At 41.7% G+C, this 23872-nt stretch overlaps 1 protein-coding gene across 1 annotated transcript; it reads right to left on the reverse strand.

The window, feature by feature from the left end:
* Positions 1 to 23088, reverse strand: fscn1a (fascin actin-bundling protein 1a). The gene is made up of 5 exons (XM_034143134.1): positions 22050 to 23088; positions 6713 to 6869; positions 5199 to 5320; positions 3006 to 3173; positions 1 to 2109 (listed from the first exon to the last, which is right to left on the reverse strand). The coding sequence occupies exons 1-5, from the start codon at positions 22888 to 22890 to the stop codon at positions 1901 to 1903; spliced, it is 1497 nt and encodes a 498-aa protein (XP_033999025.1). The 5' UTR covers positions 22891 to 23088; the 3' UTR covers positions 1 to 1900.
* Positions 23089 to 23872: the final 784 nt, after the last annotated feature.

The raw sequence follows: 23872 nt of genomic DNA on the forward strand, positions 1-23872 counted from the left end.
AGCGTTCCAAATCCCAGTTTTATTGGTCGTTGGATTTCAGGTGAACCAATGGCACAAGAGAGGTTAATCCACAATATCAAAAAAATTATACAAAATAATAATACAAAAAAAAGTTCCAGTTATACAAAGCAAAGATGTGGATTCATTTATTTTCTTCCCTACTGCCCAAAAAAGAGTAAGGCACAGTCATTACCACATGTTTACCCTTCCACATCCGTTTGTCTAAGCCTTGGTCTCCGTTACCTCGGAGATGTACGTTTTCTCCGAGGACAAACGCTCCTTTTTATTCGCTTGAGATTCTCAACCCTTCATGCAAAAAACGCTCCAAGAAAATTGGACGGAGTTGGTGAGTAGCCGGCTACAATCATGTATTATTTCATGGGAGTACAATGATTGGTTTTCCATTCTGATTTACACATCAGAGGAATGATTAACGAGGAAGAGGATGATGTGGGGAGACGTCAATTAATTTACGTCTTTTTACGGAAATCATTAATATGTTTATGTGGAAAGCAGAAGGGTGGAGAATCAAAGACCAATGGGTGCATTGTGCTACACGACTGCATAACAGACAATTCAGTTAAATAGACTGATGACAAATTATTCAAAATCTGCTTCTTTTCTCTCTTTCTTTTTTTTTTAAACGTATCCCTTCCTCACCGTCATCGAGGAGTAAGGAACAGAAAAACCCAACAAAAAACAATTTGGTCACATCTCTACTTCAGACAGAAATTAAAACTAAAGAAGCAGCAGATTTCAGATATATATGGCAAGGCTTTCAGGTGCAAGGGCAGCAGAAAATCACCGTCTTTTGGTGAGAGATGCTCGACTTTATTAATATTTCACGAGTTATAACAGGAGTGAGCAGCACCAGGTTCCAGTTGCATGTGTGTGTGTGTGTGTGTGTGTAAGAGATGATGGTCTGTTATCTTGGTCTAAAGGCTGAGGTGTAGGTTTGGTCGAGGGATTCAAAAAGCAGCTTTCATCAAAAAGGGTTTATAAATCATTTCACTCCAGTTGCAATAGCTCCCTACTGTATCCATGATAATGTCTGTGCCTTGGACGTAGAAAAAGAAATCCAACTGTGTGTCAGGGAGTGTTTTTTCTCTCATATAAACATACAGTATGTGACTGCAACATTTGCTATTTTTAATTTATTTATATTGTTTTCAGGACAATAGGTTTAGTGTGTGAAGAATAGGGGGGGGAAGGGTAAGTGTTTTAACTTCCTACATCCCGTTTGGTCCAGGAAATCCCCCCGTGGTGACCAATGAGAACACAGCTAGATAACAACACAGGAAACTGGTTTACATTTAGTTATTTTTTACAGATGAGATGAATAAAGGGGTTAAACCCGTCTTCGATATCTTTAATTATCAGCTCCACTCCAGTTATATCACATAGGGCCTGGAAAAACAAACAGACAAAAAATAATTATGTTTCTACAAGAAGCTTTCCCACAAACAGACCCACCGTCTCCATCTTTAAAATCCAGCTAACAGGAAGCAGATTTCCTCCGGTTGGTGGATCTGTTTTTGGGAGATTAGATCAGGTAGAAACAGATGTTCTGGGGAGGGAAGGAGGGAGGGACGGCATCAAGCGTAAGGCGAGGAGGGAGTGAGTGACAGGTTTGAGCAGCGAATCAGATCGGACAAAAAAGTGCACGGCCCCACGGTAAATATGGCAACAGATAAAGGTTGGCGCTGGGAAAAGGGAAGGAAAGGGAGGACGGAGAGAAAGGAGTGTCTCCTTCCTGTTCTCTCTGTGCAGTTCATCAACATATAAAGTCATAAGTATCATAATATAAGGAGCGAGGAGGGGTTGGTAGGTAGATGTATGGATGGGGTTTGTGCTGCGTCGCCACACTTTCAATTCATTCCTCAGCATTGCAGCAGATCCCTCAGTATTCCCACAGTGTGGCGGTCTCCAGGTCGTCGGCGTTGGCCTTCAGGACGCCGGCGTGGTCGCCGCGGAGATACTTGCTGTCGGCAGCGTGGCGGATGGCCAGCTTGTTGTAGTCGCAGAACTCGAAGAGGAAGTCGACGGGCGTGTCGCTGCTGCTCACCACCGACTGCTCGTTACCCACCATCCAGTATTTACCCGTGGAGTCTGCAGGAGGAGAGGAAAAGGGTTTGAGAAAAGGTGGTGAAGATAGATAGTCATGTTTGCAGTGAGTTGCAAGGATGACGATTTTTGTAGGCCAACCTGGAAGCTGGTATTGCAAGAGCCCCCTCAACAAATAGCAATGGGATTTTTCCTTGTGATTTTGGAATATATAAGATCTGTGGCAAACACACCGACGCATTTTATCCAACAGGATATACTCCACATATGAACACCACTTTTATAATAGTTGAAGCTTAAATGCAATCGCCTGAAGTAAAAAGCTAACGTTAGGCTATAGAGTAACAACAGCACGGTCACATGACTTCACGTCACCACCGCTAAGCTAAAGGTGGCTAATGTTCAGTGTGATGACATTTATTAGTCTCATTTAGTTTTGTTAGCAATTGTGGTTTTTACGACACATAGAAACGTCAAATGTTAACCAGTGGAGTATTTACTGACATATTTTATGTCCTAGAACAAAACGTAAAAAATCTCTTAAGCTTGTGATAACCATAGACCTTTTTTAAGGCATCTGAACAAATCATTGACTTCGAGTCAGCGCTAAAATACTAGCTTTTCCAAGTTTAGGACTCATTCCTGCAGCACTCAATTATGTGTCAGAAATGTGGGGAAAGGGTGTGAAAAATATGGAGGAGGGAACAAAAGGTTGGGCTTAAAAATGGCTTTGTTTGAATTACATAATGTGAAGGCAGGGAAAATATCCGAATCAAATCCCTCTTTTTGGCACAGATTTAAGTCCATAATGAGAATCCCTTATGGTTTAATCCCTTATAATCCTGCAGGAGGTTCCGCCACAAACAATACCCTCCAACACTGCAGCACATGTGCACATTTACATCCCACAGTTGTCTATCTGCTGAAACCCTGAATCTGACCTTGCAGGCTGTAGGCTCCGTCTCTGAACTCCAGGGTGAAGTAATCATAGGTGGAGCGGTTTGAGTCCAGCGTTCCAGTCACCTTCCTGCAGCCTATGAAGCCGTGCTCGCCGCGCAGAACGATGATCGGGCGGTTAATCAGCTTCATCAGAAACTCCTCAGACTCACCTGGAGACACAAGAGTCAGGGGATTACATTTATGTAAAAACCACAACAGTATAATTCACTTCAGCCTGGGATAAACACCTTAATGCATCAATAATCACAATCCAGTCATTTAACATATATGATTAGCCAGAATACGTACTTTAAGTATCTTTTACTAAAGTTAAAGTAACACTGCAGTATAGCAATACACAAGTACTAGCATCAAATATACATAAAGTACCAAAACACATCATTTCAGAATAATATACATTATAATGTTGTATTATACATGTTGATGCATTAATGTGTACGTCACCAACGTTGCAGCTGGTAATGGTGGAGATTGATATACTGATGGGTAGTTTAATGTTTAATAATACATCCTAATTTATTAGTTTTATGCTTTTATTAGTATTCTTAAATCTTAAAAGTGACTTTAGTAGGAGAGCAGAAGCATATAAAAGCATGACATCAAATGACTTAAGTAAAGTACTTCCACCACTGCAGTTTAACAACCCTTTGGCTCATATATTTAAATCACCAAAAGCTATGCATTCAAATCCCTAACTAATGCATCACACTGCAGCTCACAGTTACAGTTTACATGTCATTACAAATGTATGCAAAGCAGCTTGGCTTCAAATATGCCCTAAAAAGCTCTCTGTGGTATCTCATCAGAAGCTGCAGCACAAAGTGAAGCTTTGATCCTCTGAGGCCAGCAGCTGCTTTTATAACGCAGTATCTTCTGATCTGCTGCTGACACGAAGCTTGTGCAACGCAGCGAGGGCAGCAGATTCTCTAACGACCAACTGTGTGCAAAGTCTTCACAGGAACTGTTAGTAACTTCTGTGTCTGCTGGTGTTTTTATAAGAATTCAGCTGACCAAATGCAACAGATCGACCAGCACCTTGAAAATACATTATAATACAGCTGAGTTGAATACTTGATTCTGATTGGTCAATTTGGACATTCCAGAGGTTGTTAATTTTCGCTAGCACATGGTTGCTAAGGAGAACAGACCTTTGCTAACAACAAACATTAGTTTTATCCATCAAAAAACATAATGGAATACTTTTTGAATATTTATTTTCATATTTGTGGTAAGCAGGAAACTTTGGATTTAACGCTACGCAGTCGTACGGACTGATTTTTCTTAGCGGAAACAATACGATAATTTTTTATTTAATAAAATCTTTTTCAAGTCAATATTGTGGGTCAACTCGTTGATTTATTTAGTAGGTAGCCGTGTAATAAATAATAAGCGAGCTAACTACAGTCCGCTTTGCGCCGGGATCCCGATCGCCACGTTGGTCGGTTTATTTTCCTTATCGACTGCCTCACTGCACATTCTCCCTTACTTAAAACATAATATATTGTTCTTTAAATGTGCACGAAAGAGTGCAAAAAATAATAGTTTGCCCTTTGACGGGACATTATGTGCCTCCAAACTTGATCCTCTACTTAAGCTGTTCAAGATGGTGCTTGTTTAACTTCTTAATAATATATATATAAAGTCAAGTGAAGTCAAATGGTTCTGAACAAAATATAAATCTGAAGAGTCCTTAAATGAGTAATGGGAGAGGAAAGAAGAATATTTAGATCTGCAACTAAATCTGTATACTTTGTTCTTGTGGAAAAGTAGGATATTAGCCTTTGAGGTGTAATGAGTATGTTATATAAGCTATCCTACGTGGTATGGAAATAATAAGTACCAAGTAAGGGAAACTCGTACTTATGTACAGTTCTTGAGTAAAAGTGACTTTCCACAGTTTTTGTATCATTGTACAAGCTCCTCAGTGACTCTGCATACTCAGGAGTTCATCACGATGTTTCCAATCAACATAATTCACTTGAGAATAAAACACCGCATGCAACGTGGCAGGAGAAGAAGGAGAAAGATTCCCCTAAACAGCCACATTCTGCTGAAGCCTTTGAAGCTCAGAACTAACGGGAACATTCAGCCATGATTTTAATTATAATACTGCTGAAAAGTGAATCAATAAATCAGTCATTGTCTGAACGGCTGAATCAACAAATCTCACCGACCGGCAGAGTCGATGGTCGCTGCTAGCTGCCCGTTTTTCTTGGCGGCGACGTATTTCCCGTTGGCAGCCCGGAGAGTCAGCCTCTTCCCACGCCACTCGATGTCAAAGTAGCAGTTAGCAGACCTGAAAGAGAGGAAGAGAGGGGAAAGTAAGAAGCATGAGAGATAGGGAGGATAATTACATTTACATGGCAAGAGGAGATCCAGCAGTGTCAACACACGGTCACTTTCAACTCCGCTCAGGACTGTTTAATCCTGAATTAAGTTACTGCGGGGTAATGGGATATGTAGGCTCAAAGTAAAAGGATAAGCTTCATTAGGTCTCTTTAGTTAACCTGAATCAAGTTGCTCCTTAATCCTTTCACTTGGCACAGAGAAGGGTTTCATCTTCTTATATAGTAGTCGTGTTCTGCCTTGCTTTCTTTTTATTAGCTAAGCTCTGAATCCTTCTCTCAAACCAAAGAGAGAGGACATGTTGGATGAAGACATTTTTGTGGTCTGATCTGCGAGGAGAATTAAATGTCAGGAATGTGATGAAGGAATTTGTTGGAGTTCCTGCAGAGCGCTGTTCTCCTCTGCTCATCTAAAAAAAAAAAAAAAATGGAGGACACATGCTTCTCATCAGATCTTTTGTTGGGCTCTGTATCACTCATTGTTGTTGTTCTACCTTTGAGTTAAAAATGCCCTATTTATTGTCTCTACTGGGACGTGTCTCCATGCTTTAATGTTCAAAAAGCTCTTTATTTTTCTCATACTGCAGTCTGCTCTGATTGGCTTTGTTGTGATTGGTCAACAGCTTAGAGATGTCCCGCCCCTTAGCCTATCACGTACAATGTGTTAGCCAATAGAAGCTTTAAATAGTGATGTCAATATGTTCAGGAAGTAAACAAAGGAGTCCAATGGAGGCGTTTCAGGCAGGGTGGGGGGGAATGTTGGGGGGGGGGAATGGGAGAGAAACTCCCTCTGGAGGGAACTTTGGGATTTTAGGGAAAACCCCCCCAAAAAACATAATAGGGTCCCTTAAACGTTGCCCCTATATAGATTTCAAGGGGTGATTAATTGATGCACAAATGGTCTTTCTGAGGACGGAGTATTCCTTTAACACACAATAACAAAGCCAAGTACTTGGACAAGATAAGTCTAAGCTTCTGCTCCTGAATCTGTTCGGGGCATCAGAGAGAAATCAACCAGGAGCACGGGGTGAGAGGTCAGAGGTCAGGGGTCAACAGGAACACAGCACATAAAGAAGTCACTCTCTACAGGTGGAGGGCACAGCCAGATGCACTTAATCCCCCCCAACATGCCACAGCCTTGAGATGAGGTCACTCACTCTTCACCCCCAACACACACACACACACACACACTTAAATTCAACACACAAAACTCCCTTGTCAAGTTGTGTGACGGACCACTGGTTCTCACACACAATCACTGCCAAAGTAAGAGAGTGTGTCTGATTTTTAAGTTAAGTGTGTGTGTGTGTGTGTGCGTGCGTGTATGTGTGTGAGATGCGTACTTGGTGGAGGCGGTGCACTGCAGGCCTCCGTTAGCAGTCAGGGTCCAGTATTTTCCGGCGGCGGTACGGAACGCACACTTCCTGTTTTCGCGACAAATCTCCACCTGGAACACTTCCTGGTCGCCTTCCTCATCCTGATTGGCTGAGAGGTCCATACCTGGGCGGGGTCAGAGAGGTGGGAGGAGGTTAGTTAAAATACAGGGCAGTGGGTCGGTCATCAGCTCAACATGTGCGGCCCCAAATAGCTGCAGAGGACCACTGACGAGCTACAAGCAGATGTCGACACACACACACACACACACACACACACAGAGGTATAAACAGCTTCCAACACACACCCACACACATCCTCTGGTCAGGATCAGACAACTAAATGAGCAACATCAGACAGGCTTGGATTAGTGAAGGATTTCACACAGCTGCACACACACACACATGTACACACACACAAACACACACACATATGTCCTAGTGCAGACAGACCCCACTACAGTTCAAAGGATTATTCTTCATGGTGGACCATCACTGAACGCATACAAATACTTTTTTTTTTAAAAGACTCTTTAGTTCCCCATTAATCTAGACAGCAACAGCTAAAGCTTACCAGATAATTCATTAACAGGTAATGTATTTAGAATTTGTTTAATCGATTAATTGTTATTTATTCATCATTAGAGCATCGTCATATGGTTTGAGAAGCCTTTCAATCATTAAAGTTCTGTGCTTTTTTGGACAACTCTGTAATACCAAAATGTTTTAATCCTAAAATAAGAGGATTGTTATTTATATTATACCAAAAAGCCTTAATGTAATCCTTAACTGAGACATAATGAGGGCTTTTCTGTAATGAGTACCCAGCGTCCAATTTGAGGATTTGCTTCTTATCAGACTTCCACATCACTGCATAATGAGTATTTTGGGGTTTTGGACTGTTGTTTTGACCTTTTATTACATAAAGAAATAGCTATTGATACTAAATCTAAAAGGCTGACGTGCATGGGTGTGTGTGTGTGTGTGTGTGTCCATACACCCAACGTTATGTCAACAGCACACCAGACCTCATCAAATTGAATTAACCCCATTAAGGCACTTAAGAGCAACAATGAGGTAAACAAACATGAATCATCTATAGGATGAAGACCTACTCCACCCTCTACTGTACTGCTCACACACACAGAGACACACACTCTCACACACACACACACACACACTACATGCAGAACAATGCGTGCTATTGTCCATGATGAGGTCACGGCGTGGACGTATAGCTGCAGGCTGCACAGAGAGAGATGGACTGTGAGTAAATGTGTGCAGAGCGAGACACGGGGAGAAAGAAACATGTGTGTAAGAAAACAAACTCTCATGTGTTCCCCATCCGTCTCCCCCTTCATGTGAGGCGCCCTCCCCCTCTGCATCTCATTTTTCACATGTTCTCCTACAGCCTCACTAATGGCTGCAGCGGTCAGACATTAAGAGAGAGAGAATCACAATTACAATGCTGTTCAAGTGGGTCAAAATCAGAAGTAGCTTTTTCTAGTCATATTTCAGATGAAAGGGCTTTTGTGTATTTTGTTGCAGATGTTTAAATATTTTTATTTAATTTTTTCGTTATGTCTTATTGTTGGAGGAACTTGAGGCTTATGATTCAATACCAAAATGACCCTGTAAATGAAGTGAAAATGACAAATAAAGCCTATGAATGAGGATAAGGTCACGTCCATTTCTGTCTAAAATGTCCCAGCTTCATCATTTGATCCTACATTTGTGATAAATTGTTATAAGTTAGCATTTGAATTATTCTGTCAAGAGACTTAAAATCCCACCAGTTTCGACTCCACCATGGCCATAAAACGCAAACAGACAAGGTTGTAGTAATACGAAACTAATGTCCTGTTCAGTTCAAATCAATAGCAATTCTGAATAAAGCCAAATACACATCCTATCTTCATCCTGCAACAAAGAGCCATACGAGTTATACATAAAACTACGTACAGAGAACCAACAAATACATTATTTATCAAACTAAAAACACTACAACTACAAGACCTGGTTGACTATAAAACTATTCAAATGACGTTCAAAGCCGCAAATCAACAAATTACCTCCTAATATCCAGGGACTTTTCACACGGAGAGAAAGCACGCACATGTTGAGGAAACTGCATTTTCAAAAAACCACCCGTACGAACAAATGCCAAACTTCATTGCATCTCATCAAAAGGTGTTAGTCTGTGGAATAACTGTACTGATGCACTGAAAATTGTACAAGTCTATCTAAACTGAAAGTATTATTTAGGAGCCAAATCATGAATTGTTATGAACAGGACCTGTACAATCCCATTTGTTATTTCTTGTAATTGTAAAAGTAATTTATTTCTGATTGTTTTGTAAAAAACAAACAAATTAACAAGACATGTCGCTGATGACGATGACCTAATATTTTATTTATAAGGAAAATGTATGATAGAGGGGGGAGGACCAGAACAGTTTTTAAGCTTCTTCTTGCCCCTGTTGAACATGACAGACTATTTGAGAATTATTATTATTATTATTTTTTGTACTTGTTATAATTATTATGAGTGAGAAAAAAAAAAGAAAGAATATATATATATATATTATTATTATTATTATAGTTGTATGTTTTGTTTCTGACATGTTCAATAAATTGACTAAAAAAAAAAAAAAAAAAAAAAAAAAGGTTGCACATATTGCAGGTTGCTTTGAATAAAAGTGTAAGCTATATGAAATGCAGAGGAAATGGGTTTTGTGAGGTCACAGTGACCTTGCCTTTGAGCACCAAATGCAAATAGACCTTTGTGCTAAATTTGAATAAATGCCCTCCTGGAAAATCTAAAATATCGCACTGCTGAGAATTGTACGGGCGCACAGAAATGATAATCCCTCTGGCAACGGTTTTGACCAAAGTGACGGCATAAACAGGATTAAACTGTTATAAATGATGTGTTAGTCAAAGTGTGCATGGGTCATAAAGGTTCGCTTTGCGTTATGCAGAGAACAACAGTACTGTGTGTGATGACTCCTAATGAAATCCATCATGTAACGCCAATATATCAGTGAAAAAACACTTGAATGCAAGTTTTACTACATCTTGGGTGTTGCAGTATAACTTTAAGTCAAGAGGAGGGTCCAAACATTTTAGTTCAGATGAAAAAAAAGTTCAGACCGGCTTCCAAGTCCAACATTTTTCATTTATTTCCCAACAGTTTGTCAGTTTTCCTTTTTGCTTTCACACAACACATGGTGTCTGATTACAAGCTGCACACGCTCCAACTGAAGCCAAAGATGTACTTTACACAAAGAAACAAAGCTCCCAGTCAAAGAACAGCTCTCCAAAAGAATCACTGTCTGGAAAACACACACAGAAAGGGAAATAAATATATACATCGCTGCTCTCCTGTTGAGCGAGTGCTAAAGTCAACTGCGTGGCTCTGGCCTCTGCGGACAGATTGAGTTTCTGCAGAAATATGTGCAGATGTACACACACTGACGCAGCACACACACACACACACACACTGACACAGCACACACACACACACACACTGACACAGCACACACACTGACACAGCACACACACACTGACACAGCACACACACACGCACACACTGACGCAGCACACACACACACACTGACACAGCACACACACACTGACGCAGCACACACACACACACACACACACTGATGATTGAAAAGGAAAATATAAGAGAGTAATGGGAACCACATGGTGTGGAGGAGGAGGAACAAATGTAGCTGCAGCAGACATGGAGGGAAAATGAGGAGAGAAGAGGGTCTGCATGAAGGATCGTGACTCACATCCCATAATCCTCTCTGTTTCCTGCTCGGCAAACACACGCACTCCGTACAGTAGCACCGAACAGACCATTTATTTCTGAGGCAGGAGGGAAAGAAAAACATCTGCTGGGAAAACTTCTACCAACAACTTACAGCCGGACACCATGAGTCAGCTTATTTCAAAATGTTCTAAAAATAATCAATGTTCATTATTTAAAACCTAAATACTATTAAAGAACCATTCTTCGAGTCAAAGTCCTTGATTGACTGCTACTTAAAGTATTGCAATACTACATGGTACAAGTGTTTGTCCACCACTTTAAAGTCAAAACTGCACACAATTAAAATATGGTCAAAGATAAAAGGTCAACTCTTTGACCATCATAGCATATTAACATCTTCTCTGACCCAAACCATGTCCTCAACATCAAATAATAAGGGTTGCCATTCAATTGACGAAACAGGGTCCGACATTTTCATGAAGTTTGACTGAAGACAATTCTAAAATTAAATACACAGCTATATCCCAGATCACATGAATGCCAAAAGAGTATTGAAACAATGTCTGAGTGATCGTAATGTTATTTTAAATGTTTGTTTATCTCTTAACATTTGTCATTGTTGACTTCAACTGTCAATTAAATGTCATGGTTAAGTATAATCAATAGCTCAGAGTTATAAAGCATTTATTGAAATAAAAAGTTATGATTGAACTTTGAAAGAACATCTGATGTAAATAGAAACTCCATAAGAGGGACCATCACAGAGGCTGCACTAAACCCACTCAAATGTTTGAATAATGCAAAATCCAAGTACAGTCGTTCATTAAAAATATATGCAAAATGTAAAAAGGTGAATTCAGCGCTTTTAGGAGGAGGTTATGACCTGGCAACTAGCAGGAAGAAGACTGCAGGAAGTTACAGTAGATTTGAATGATAGAGTTTGACAAATATCTCGACAACTTATATTCCTAGTTCACAGGTGAGCTTTAAAAGTATGGTAGGCACATTTTGTTACCATAGCCAGGTTTACCGTTTCCCCTGTTTCCAGTCTCTATGCTAAAAAGCTATTCTAAAGCTAGTCCTTTGTTTAGTCTGTAGGTAAAATGTAAAGTATACCTGAGAATAAACAACCTAAAAGAGCAACCAAGTCACCTTAAATACATGCAACATGTACAGGATCCAAGACGTTTATCTCAAGAAGTTCAACTAAAATATACGTACTTGATGTTTCTGGCATTAAACTGTGAATTTGAATGATACTGAATATGAGCAGAAAGCACCAACTTTAATGGAAGTAAGTCTAAAAACAGAGCAATAACATTTACGAATAAAACATGTTATTTTGTTCAAACTGTTAGTGGCAGTCAGCTGAGCTTCACATCACTGTATAATCTTTACAAACAAAACCTAACACTAGTTGAAGTCAGTGACCGAGGAAGGGAAAACACCACATTTCACTATATGAAAATAAACGGAGAAACTAACAAAACACGGCACACTTTACATGCCGTACCGTGAGCTGGACGACAGTTTGTCACATACACCCCAATGTTTTTGAAAGAATTAGGGCAATATTTGACTAGCCTGTCTGTGGATAGGAGGAAGTGTTGTCTCTTTCACTAACAGTCAGAGGCTTAGTGTCTCCTATACACACACACACACACACACACACACACACACTGAATCTGGTCATGTGTTATCACAAGGAAAGGAAAATACTGGTGGGTACACACACACATGACATGAAAATATAAAACTGACAGACAAAACATTCACCCTGAAGAGTGTGTGTGTGTGTGTGTGTGTGTGTGTGTGTGTGTGCTTTAAATGCCTAGATATGTCAATACAGATCACTTTAAGGGGTTTAATGTAAGAGCAGGGCAGAGGGTCACTCACACGCACTCCCTCTCCAGCTAACCACACCAGAATAAGTGACCACACATCCATAATCCACCCAAACCACATCACAAACACACACTTGAAAAACAAGCCCTCTATCTTTCTGTCCACCCCGCCCACCACATTCTGCCTGATGGCGGCAGGCACAGATTGTTGGCCTCGGTTTCTGTGAGCCAGCAGCACTCAATTGTTACAAGTGCTGTGTGTGTGTGTGTGTGTGTGTGTGTGTGTGTGTGTGTGTGTGTGTGTGTGTGTCCTATTGTTCAGCAGGCCCGGCCGAGGAGGCGACCAGCTGGGGCACAAACAGGGAGAGAGATCATCGTCCTTTGTTCCGATCCAAACACACACACATGCACACACACATTCAGTATGATGAGTAGGACTACGCGATTTGAGCAAAAACTCTCGAATAAGCGTTCGACCAATCACAAGAGAGCCGGCTAGCTGACCAATCAGAGCAGACTGGGCTCTGGTTTCAGTAGAGACACTACATACTGATATGAACCTGAGAGTGAGCATCATATATTGCCCTTAATGCAATTGGATAACAATGTTGGATAAGCATGCAGACCCAATGACGATCAAGCCACACAGAACACATTGTGCCCTTTCCTCTAATTAATGTTCAAAAAATAAATCGAGGTCAGACATTTGAGATGCAGCTTTGTGCCCGGGGATGCCCCAAATCTTTCGCTAACTTGATTTCAACCCCATTCTGTGTTTAATGTGTTGCAAAAAATGCACTAAATAACCTTGGGACTGAGTTAGAGACACACCCAGGAGCAGAATGACACTCTGGAGACCAGCTAACCTGTAATAAAGTAGGCGACATTAAAAGAGGAGAGGCTCTGCAGTCAACGTGAGGCAGCTCCCCTGGCACGCTCCCAGAACACACACACACACACACACACACACACACACACACACACTCTCTCTCTCCGAGGGTCTATAAACACATTAGAGCATCAGCATGTCACAGCCAGTGAACATTACCAGGGACGCATGAATTGATTGCGTCCCCTTTTTATTTTTTATTGAGTGGATGTGTCTGTGTTGATGTGTTGTAAAATCATCACCCTTCACCCTGCGGGGATTATATCACACCAGCCAAGGTCGACTGTGTGTGTGTCTCACTTCCTGCCAGAGGGAGGCTGAAGGATACAGAAAGGGTGTCAGGGCTGAATCACAGCCAGACACAACATGAAGCCTCGGTCTCTGAAACATGATTCAAAGTCTCATCATAAACACTTTAGAGAGAGCTTGAAAATGAGAGACTCTGAGCTGGATTCCAACAGTAATCCAAACAAACAAGCATTGGTTTAACCGTGACTTGTCAAACTGTGTCAATAGTTCAACCTTTTGGGGAATAAGCTTGTTCGCTTTTCTGCTGAGAGTTAGATACGATAATACTTTGATGTCAGAAATGTTTCTTGCATCACAGCAGCTCCATTGCAACATCAAACAAGGACAAATATTAAGACACGATACAAGGAAATCGTGTATTAACGGGAAGATTGATACCACGCATGTCTATAAGGTCAATATGAATCTACAGTCAGCAGCCGGTTAGCTTAGTTTAGCAAAAAGACTGGAAACGTGGGGGAAAGCCAGCATGGCCCCAAAAAGAAAATCAACCTTATCAGCTCTAAAACTCAGTGTTTTACGAGTTAAATCTTGCTTCTTGGCCGGGTGCAGTGACTTGCAGGAGGACTTGCCAAGAAATAGTCCTGCACACAACCCTTTGTAAAACCGCAAACATACCTTCATATTTAACAGACATTGGTATCAATCTTGTCATTTATCTTTTGAAATTGATCAAATGTTCTTAAAGGTGGGGTAGGTAATTTTGGAGAAACCAGCTCGAGATCGCTAGAATTTGAAAATACACAGCCGGAACAAATCTGCCACTTCCTTACAGAGCCCCTCCTCCAACACACACGAACGAGCACATGACCAGTGAGGGCACGAGATAAGTTTGTGCACAGATGGAAAGCTGACAGGCAGGTAGGCCATCCAGTTATTTTAGCCGGGCCGGCTCAGATGATTGGTCGTACTTTTTACAGTACTACGGCTTCCACAGATGACATTTTTTTATGGATTTTTTGTCAAAGCACTTAAGATATTCATTGCTATCGGGATGTTAAGAGCATTCCATGGAATATAACAAAAAGTGTATCTCGAGCCGGTTTCTCAAACTTACCTACCCCCCCTTTAAGTATCAACTATTTCTCTAAAGACTACTTGGCATTTTCAATCTTTTCACATGGCCTTGCGGGTACTTTATACCAAGTCTTGTAAATGTGGGGGTTATGCGCTGGACTATTTCCTGTCCAAAAGTAGTCCCACCAACAACCCCCTGTAAAACCACACATGTTTTCTTTAGTTGTTCTTTCGTATTAAGAACAGAACGAGGTTAGCTTGTTTCAGTATTCATGCTAAGCTAAGCTAACTTGTCAAGCCTTCATACAAAAGTAAACAAATACGACAATGGTATCATCTCGTCTTCTAACTCTGGAAAGCTATTTAATGTCAAACTATTCTTTAAACGTGGCTTTAGTCATGTTTTATTGGACTTACAGTGACAAGTCTTGTAAATCCAGCATCCAGAACACATTGACCATTCACTGCCTTATTGCCACATCATCAAACGTTTTATACTCAAACTAAAATCTGCAGGGACTTTGAATATGTATAATTAGGTTCTGAGACCAGTGAAACTCCACAGGATTTAATCTCCATGTCGGCCTTCTCTGATGACCAACAGTTATAAAAGCAGTCTCCAGCACTCAGTGGTCACCCCAACAGGAAATGAGGACCTCTCGTCCATTTAGCCGACAAACCATCGCTCAGTCTTCTCTCGCACTCACACCAGGGTTTAGAGGACACTTAAAAGGCCATTGAGCTCCGAGCTAACTGAGTGATAATCGTGTCTCGGTCCATAGGAGGGTCGTTAACAAGTCTCTCTGGGAATTTGTGACCATCTATGATTCAGGGACGAGGAGAGTGGACATAATGGTCAGGAAGCAAAAGCAAAGGGTCACTTTAAAGGTAATTATGAGGATGGAAGAATTAGGAGGACTGATAATCTGCAGATAATCTCAGACTGAAAATCAAGACTTTTTTTCTGGTGGTTCCCAACATGGCAATACCGCATGCGTCCATAAAACTGGATAATTTAATAGATGTATTTGATGGTGTTGGTTGAACATATATAATTAAACATGTGTACATATTTAACCAGAAAGTAAAGAATAGATAGACGATAGATGTTGGTAGGAAAACGTAAAAAGTGACATCGCAGGAATTAGTGGGTTATCGTTTGCAATTAATGCCCAAAAATAAATTCCTTGTGATTTTGGATTCACTTTCACAAACAAAACAACTTGACTACAATGAGATTATTATATTAAAGCTACTAATATTTTTAAATATTTAATCCAATTTAAGTTAGTTGCACTAAATTAATATTGTCAATTAGAGCTGATTTATGGAAACAACCCTGTTTTTGTAGTGTTGGTCCTGTTGGGATTATAAATGTTTATTGACCAGTTCCATTGTCGTGTTGTTGGGATGCATTTTATACCAAACACTTAAAGGATCGGTATGTTTTAAACTTCCAAATAAGTGGTTTAGGGTCTGATTGTTCTCTTTTTACCAATGAAATCACTAAACTTTTTGCTTTAAAAAGGAAAAGATACCCAAACAAATGGATCAAATGCATTTAAAAAAAGTCAGAAACTCCACACAAGTGTGTCTGAACATTTGTGACAGACTGCACCCAATGAGAGGAAGTCTAAACCGGATTCTCTCCTGAACTCGGTCACAAAATCTACACTTTTGATTGTTGCAAAGCAGCTTTTGGGCTGACCCACTTGAGCTCGCTAACGTCAAAAATTAAAAACCTCTGACTGATAATGAGAGCCGGTGGACTTCAGCTGCCATCTTTGCCTCTGCCTGGCGGAGAGGAGCTCTGAGCAGCTGCCGGGTTGAAAAACATCTGGAGCCAGTTTAATTCCACTCAGCATTTAATCCAGATCACAATGATCCAGTTGTTGCAGGGTTGAACGAGGTCTTCCTATAAAGATTTAGACCGTCTGTTTGTTTTGGATGGATTAGATCAAAGCTGCAGGGAGGACATGACTCATCAAGTGTCTTTGAGCAAGGCATTATATCAGTCATTGACCTCATTAGGGATGCACCAATAAGTCTTTTTCTCCAACCAAATACCAATTTGGTTCCTTCAAAACAAGGGCTACCTAAATCATTGGTTAGGTAAAATGGCTGCAGGAACTTCTATGGCACTAAAACACAAGTCAGAGAGTCAACCAAAGGTGTAATCTGATTTGTTATTTAGCAAAAATGCCCAAAACTCATAGGTTTCAGCTTCTAAAATGTGAATATTGGCCAATTTGCTAACCCAAGGAGGTTAGGTTTTAAGTTTGGTTTATACGATGGTCAGCAGGATAGCAGAAAACCTACTTGCCCGATATTTATGACATTTGGTGGAATGGTGCATCATGGGCAAAGGAAGAACATATTACATTTTTAAGTGGATCTGAATCCCTTGGGTGGAAATATTCATAATTATTCACTTATGTAAGCAGCTATAACCGACGTCTACGCTCTCCTAGTGCCCTTCCAGTTTTCTTTGATAATCAACCAAATATCTTTGCATTCTGGTCCATTTAAATATGTCAATTTGCTCTCTTGTGATGGCATGTCGAACTCATTAAATAGACATAACAATTAGTTGATTAAAAATTAAAGTCAGATAGTTTCACTTGAATAAAAAATGTAATTGTAGCCCCTACGTTTTCACATTGGGTCCCCATTGTGTTTGTATGGTACGGGCACATGAGAACGCACATGCAACACATTCTTAACCCTGTTCTATGTCAATTAAGTGAAAATTGGGGTTGGCATTCGAGGAAGAAATGTATTAAAAGGCCCAACAAAGTTAAGAAACAGACTGTAATCTAGCCAACAATGCATCGATGCAGGTAGATAATGCACTCCACAGATTAAAGACATTGAGGATACAAACAATGCATTTTGGTCAGAAACGCTACATTTAGACACAACTTTTGTCTGTTAGCAAGAAATCTCCACAGAGCAGCCTTAATGTAAAGAGGTGATCATAATGTCCAATACCTGATCTGCTTAATAAGGTCAGAATCCAGCAAGATAACTGCTGGATGTGTCAGATTGGTACTTTTCCAACACACCATTTGTCCATCAATAATGTATCCACAGCTGCAACTGATGGTTTTTATTCTTGACTAATGCCATTAAAGTTAGCCAAGCCAAACCAGATAAATTGTCTTGCTTCAACAGGAATTTGTACTTGTGTTTATCATAACAAATCCTGAATAAATGTATTGAACTCTATTTAATGGTGTGAGTATTAAACACTTGTGTGAGCAGATGTCCCCGTGGCATTTCACTGACAGCAGCCTACATAATACATAATCTGATTTGGCAAAATGTCACATACAGAAATTAGATTTTTCACTGGGGGATTATTAAAATGCAATTCATGCTCTCAATACAGAGGAGGTCATCATCTAATTCCAACAGATCCGTTTAAAAATCGCCAGAGTTTATTATGTTTTCCTGGCTTTTTATTAAATCTCCACCAAAAAAACGGCCTCCATTTTGTGTCAGAGACGTGTGAAGAGGCTGAAGGAGAGAAGAGCGGATAAATATCCCCTCCACAAGTAAACAAAGCCAGGCTGCAGAAAAATAAACAACTCAGGGTGTGACAGAAAGACAGGAACAGAAAATAAAAGCATAGATGAATCATACTTTGTTGCAAAACCACTAAACCGCACGGTATTCTCAACAATTTTCTCCTCTAACCAGATACTGATTATAGATTTAAAGAGCATCAATTAGTGTTTTCCTATCATTCATTACAGCAGACACTCAGTGCCACAGTCTCTCTGCTTCTCAGGCGTTGATGATATATTGTAAAAGGTTTTTCAAGCATGCATCACACTCTCACTGCTGCGTTAAAATGGAGGACTCCCGGATTAATTTCAATGAAATGGTGAAATTAAAGGATGCATTCACTCATAAATCTATTTAGACTCCCATCAATGTGAGGGAAGCTACTGATAATGACCTCAGACAGAAGGCATCAGCAGCTAAGAGTGGGGGAGGGGTGAGGAGGCAGAGAAGAAGAAGAAAAAGGCAGGAAATGATGGACATAAAAAAACAGAAGGGAGGCACAATAAGGGAAAAGGTGATGCAAGAAGAAGAGAAGGAAAGGGGGAGGGAATAAAGGAGGAAGGAAGGAAAGGAGGAAGGAAGGAAAGGTGGAGCAACACGCTTTAATCTGCCACCTCTTTCAGCTAGAAACCAGACATATGGACAACATTTGCTCAAACACACACACAAAGACATAATGTGGGAAAAACAAGAAAACCTTATATCAACCATTTATTATCTGAAGTATACGAGAAACAAGGATCCCTCTGAGGTCTGAGGAATGTATCTGCCTTTAAATTTGCAAGAAGACAATACTCGGAGGATTTCGATGCCTTCAGGGCCGTGTGAAATTCTGATTATGTTCGATAGCTTATTCATGCTGATGGTGATGACTAATGTTTTGCATTTTAAATCAAGTCCTGAATAACAGAGCAACAGTGGAAGTGCAGTGAAATGCTCTAATATAGACTATTGGGTAGCACACGTCAAAACTATGAGATTCCACAGATTCCAATGGTATAAGTATCATCACTGTGCGACCAAAACTCACGACAGGGCAAGGCAAAACCCCTAACCCAAAGACAACGCACAACTTCACTTTACGGAGCAAAATCGGCAAATAAGTCTTAAGGTCCTTACACACCAAACTGACACCAAAGAACACGTCCCGACGAAACGTCGCCTCACGTCTCCTGCGTCTTGGCCATGTTTCGCACTGGAACACACCGCAAAGACTTCAGCCGACGGCCAAGAAGCACGTACGAACTGCGCATGCGTGAGTGGCAATAACTCTCCTTACCAGCAGGCGGCGGTAGTGTGTATTCGTCATTCAAAAGAGGCAACAACCGGAAGACAGACTGCGTGATAACCGAGAGAAGAAGAACAGGCTGCGTGATAGAAACAAACAACAAATAGCGTGTGCGTTCCATTTTCACTCTACAGCGAGAAGCTCATGGGGCTTTCCCGAACCTGTGTCGAGAGCTGGAGTTAAATGAAATCTCAGATTTGCCTTCTTAATCGTTTGTTTGGGTCCCTCACTTCCGTTTCGCTTCTCATGCACTGATTCGCTAAGCTGGACAGCCCATCGGAGTGATTTCTTTGGCCGACAGCCTCCCGATTCAACATGTCGAATCGGCGGCGGAAGGTGTCGGCACGGCCGAAAAGACACAACGGTGCAGTACACACCAAGACACACCAATCTGAGTAGGGCGACACGACGCTCATCGACGGCCCGACATCTATCGACGCCGAAAATTGGCTTGGTGTGTAAGGACCTTTACCTTAGATGTTTTCTGATCAAAAGTTGTGTTCAATGGCATTAAAACGCTGCTGAAGGTTAATCCAATGTCTCTGTCACTTTGAAATGATTACTGATAATCCATCATCATATTTATGGCAATAAGAGTAGTTTTCAGTTTTCAGAGCGTAACATAGCTTTCGGTTTGGGCAAGCTGCGTGCGCATTATTCTCACTCCTCAATGGTAACGTGTAGGTGGATTTAGGAACTTCCCCCTCGATTCTATTGGCTCTAACGGTTCAAAAGAGGTGTCAATCACCAGAATCGACCGAGGGGGGCCAGAAATATGGCAAATGTTTTTTTTTTTGCTAAATCTCTCTAAAAAGGTCAAATGTCACTTGTTTTGCATCAATCTTGATACAGGGTACTTATATGTTATAGTTTGGATTCCTAAAGCTTTTAGTCTACTATCCCATCATTCAAGGGTGGTTTTCACTATAAGTCATGGCTTTTTTTTTGGACGGAAACTATCATTTACATTTTTTTTACTATGTTCAATCTGAATTTACTGTAAAATAAAAACATCTATATTGATTCTGACTTTTTTCTGCATCCAACTCACAGGTTTATGATTGCTTTGAGTAAAACGATTATTAATTTACCCCTTTTAGAAGTGAAGATATAGTCATTTGTTCTGGGAATGTCATTTTTGAGCGTGAGACCTGAAAAACAGGCTTGGGCCACAACACCTGGATTAAAGGATTTTATTTTACATAACATTTTGGCCTTTGGTTTTTAAGACATGATGTGCCATCCTTTCTCTCATTTAGCTGTTCTGCTGTGTACCAGTTCAGCCTCCTGCCAGTCACAGTTTAAAGCTGCTTTACATCTGAATGATGGCACACGAGCACATGAAGCTGCATGTGTTCACAGAGCCAAGGACTCTTTGTTAGCACCCTTTTCATGTCTCATGTCTGTAAAAAAAACTCACTGAAAACACTTACAACGAACATGGACTATGCTCATTCTGCTTTTATCAGCTCGTATTTTCAATTATGTTTGAATTAAGTGCAGGTTTTCCCATAAACTTCTATATATACAGGTTTTTGAGTGAGGAGGATCTACAGATGCACATAGGGATGTGGACGCTGCTCAAACAAGCCATTGTGTAGCATGTAAATACACTCACAGGCCTGTGTTGTGTGTGAATATGTGGGTCATTAACATGTCCCATATCCTACCCCTTGGGAAGAGAATAAGAGTGTGTGTGTGTGTGTGTGTGTGTGTGTGTGTGTGTGTGTGGGCTGCAAGGGGGATGCAGTCTGACATTCCATCACGTTAACCCTTCTTTTGCCAGAGGATGAAATACCAACACACACACACACACACACTAGCTGTCACTGGTAGGAACAACAGGCCTTCATACCCAATCAAACACACACAATCAAACGCACACACACATAAGGAACATCACATCTCATCACAAGTGTTTGTGTATGTTGTGTGTTTATAGGGTTGTTTTAATGTGCTCTTAATGATCATATGTGCTCTCAAATGTGCAGTGATTGTGTTTTTTCTGTGCTTTCTTTTAGACGTTGACCTGCAAACGACTGCAGATAAAAATGAGCCTCTATGGGTAAATCTGTCACGTTTACATGATGGCATTGTACTCTCAAATAAATAAGTCCAAATACACACTAGCTGTCACCAGAAGGACCATCAGGCCTACACAAACAAACACACACACACTCAGGAACATCACATCTCTCAACTCCTTCTCCAAATATGTAAAATAGTGGTTACTGGGCAATCAAACATGTTGTCATCAACTGAAGTAGGAGTTATATCATCATTAATCTAATCCTCTGTGCCTGTTAGCTTTTATCTGTGCTCATGCGTGTGCTTTTGTGTGTTATGGGGTTTCATTAATGCACTTTAACATGTGCTGTAATTGTGTTTTTTCTGTGCTTATGTGCTCTTGTATGTTTCATCTGAATGCCATCAACCATATTGCAAAATCTGGCACATTTACATAATGGACTCGGGTGCCAGTGTTAATCAATGTGCAGTGTCCCAACTTCAATAAGTAAATACCAATACACACACACTACCTGTCACCACACACATTCTCTCACACACACACACATTCTCTCACACACACACCGGGCCACCACACCCACCTTGCCGGGTGGAGACGTTCCTCTCGTTGGCGGCTGTTAGCACGACCTGAGGGTGGCTCTGCTCCAGCACGAACAGCTCGTCCTTCCCGACCCGCGCGTTCTTCCCGGACTTCATGGTACCGGAGGGCCCTGAAGGCGCCAGGTACTTCCCTCCGCAGTCCCTGAACGCCACCTTACCGGAGCGGAACTCCAGCGTGTATCCGGTGCTCCGGTCGGTGGTGGCGAGCAGCGCACCGTCGCTGCTCAGGAACCGGTTGTCTGAGGTCTGCAGGTGGTACCGCTGGTCCCGGAACACCAGCGTGATCATGGAGTCCACCCCCCACGGCACGTCCCGGTCGATGGCGATCTCGTCCACCTTGCCGCTCAGGTGCGCGTACCGCTTGCGCGTCACGCTAAAGAGGTTCACCTGCGGGTGCATGGCGATGTGCACGCTCCACTTCTCCGCCACAGACGCGGTCTGCGCGAAGCAGATGATCCGGTCCTCGGTGCCGCCCAGGAACCGGCCGTGCGGCTCGGACTGCAGGGACCAGCGGCCATCATCGTGCGCGGTGATGACGAAGCGGCACTCCGCGCCCGGGGTCTCACTTTCCCCGGTGACGTTCCCGTCCTTATCGGCGGCGATGTACCGGCCCAGGTGAGACTTGAGGTGGAAAACGTTCCCGGTGGAGTCGTCCCCGCTCTGCTCCAGAGTCCAGATCTGCTTCTTCTTCATGCTGGAGGCGGACGCGTTGATTTTGAAGCCGAACATCTCCGCGGTGAGGTATTTGTTCCCGCAGTTGATCAGACCGAACTGGATCTGCAGCATGTCGCTGGTTCCGTTAGTCGAGCCGTTGGTTGTCATTGTCGGTTTTTCTGTGCGCTCGGACCGGGACTGGTTCTGTGCCAAAAAGAGGGGATGGATGGAGCTCGAGGGCTGAAAGGATGGGATGCTCTGTGCTGCCTCGCGTGCTTCTCTTTGTTTGGGGGAGTGTGTGTGTGTGTGAGCGCGCGCCACCGGTCCTCAGTGCTCTCCCTGTCTCAGCAGCGCGAGCACGTTGCCACAGCTGCAGCCTATATAACCATCAGTGACGTCACGGGACTGGCCATGCCCCCCTAAAATGGACCGAAGTTTGCCTTTTCTTTCCTTCGTTTTCTGTCGATTTAAAACAAAAAAATCCTTCCAGTTACAATGCTTATCTCTTTATTATCTGTGTTTCTTACAAGTCTTTTCGTCAGGTAAGTGTTTATACAGAGACATTAAGAATGGCTTTGACTTGAAGGTACACTGAACAATGTATGGCCACATGCTCCAGTCCAAACTACATGGATGACGTCAGTCTATAGTTGAAGTTGCTCAGCTCAGTTTTTGCAAGACCATATTACAAGAAAAAAATCAGCCAACATCTATACCATTTGCAATTTTGTTCGATTTGTGTTGTCATTAGTTGGAAATGGAGGAGTTGAATGAATTCCTCTTTTGTAAACATATGTAATGTGCACACAGTCAAACTTTAGTTTCTGCATTTGATCCAGTAGGCTACTAGGAGCTGTGGGCAGCTATTGGACAGCGCTCTGGTGCCTTGCTAAAGAACACCTCGGCAGGGCCCAGGGGGGAAACTGGCACTTCACCAGAGTACCAGTTAAGACCCTGTACTTGGTCCATTCTGGGACTTGAACCGGTAACTATCCGATTCCCAAGTCAAGCTTCTAAAGACTGCTACTGTCCAAAAAGTGGTTACAAAAGTAGTAAGAGTAATTGCAATTGCTAAATAGCCTTGCTAAATAAATAGTTTTGCTAAACGGCCAACGATTGAGGTACTTTCTTCTGTCCGCCAAGAGCTGTC

This window comes from Trematomus bernacchii, unplaced genomic scaffold (assembly GCF_902827165.1).
Source record: "Trematomus bernacchii unplaced genomic scaffold, fTreBer1.1, whole genome shotgun sequence".
Lineage (NCBI taxonomy): Eukaryota > Metazoa > Chordata > Actinopteri > Perciformes > Nototheniidae > Trematomus > Trematomus bernacchii.

Coding starts and splice junctions, on each gene's coding strand:
- fscn1a (XM_034143134.1), bottom strand. CDS start 22,890: ATGACAACCAACGGCTCGACTAACGGAACCAGCGACATGCTGCAGATC. Junction 6,870..22,049: donor GAACGTCTCCACCCGGCAAG/GTGGGTGTGGTG, acceptor GACCCCGCCCAG/GTATGGACCTCTCAGCCAAT. Junction 2,110..3,005: donor CGGAGCCTACAGCCTGCAAG/GTCAGATTCAGG, acceptor CTCCTCCTGCAG/ACTCCACGGGTAAATACTGG.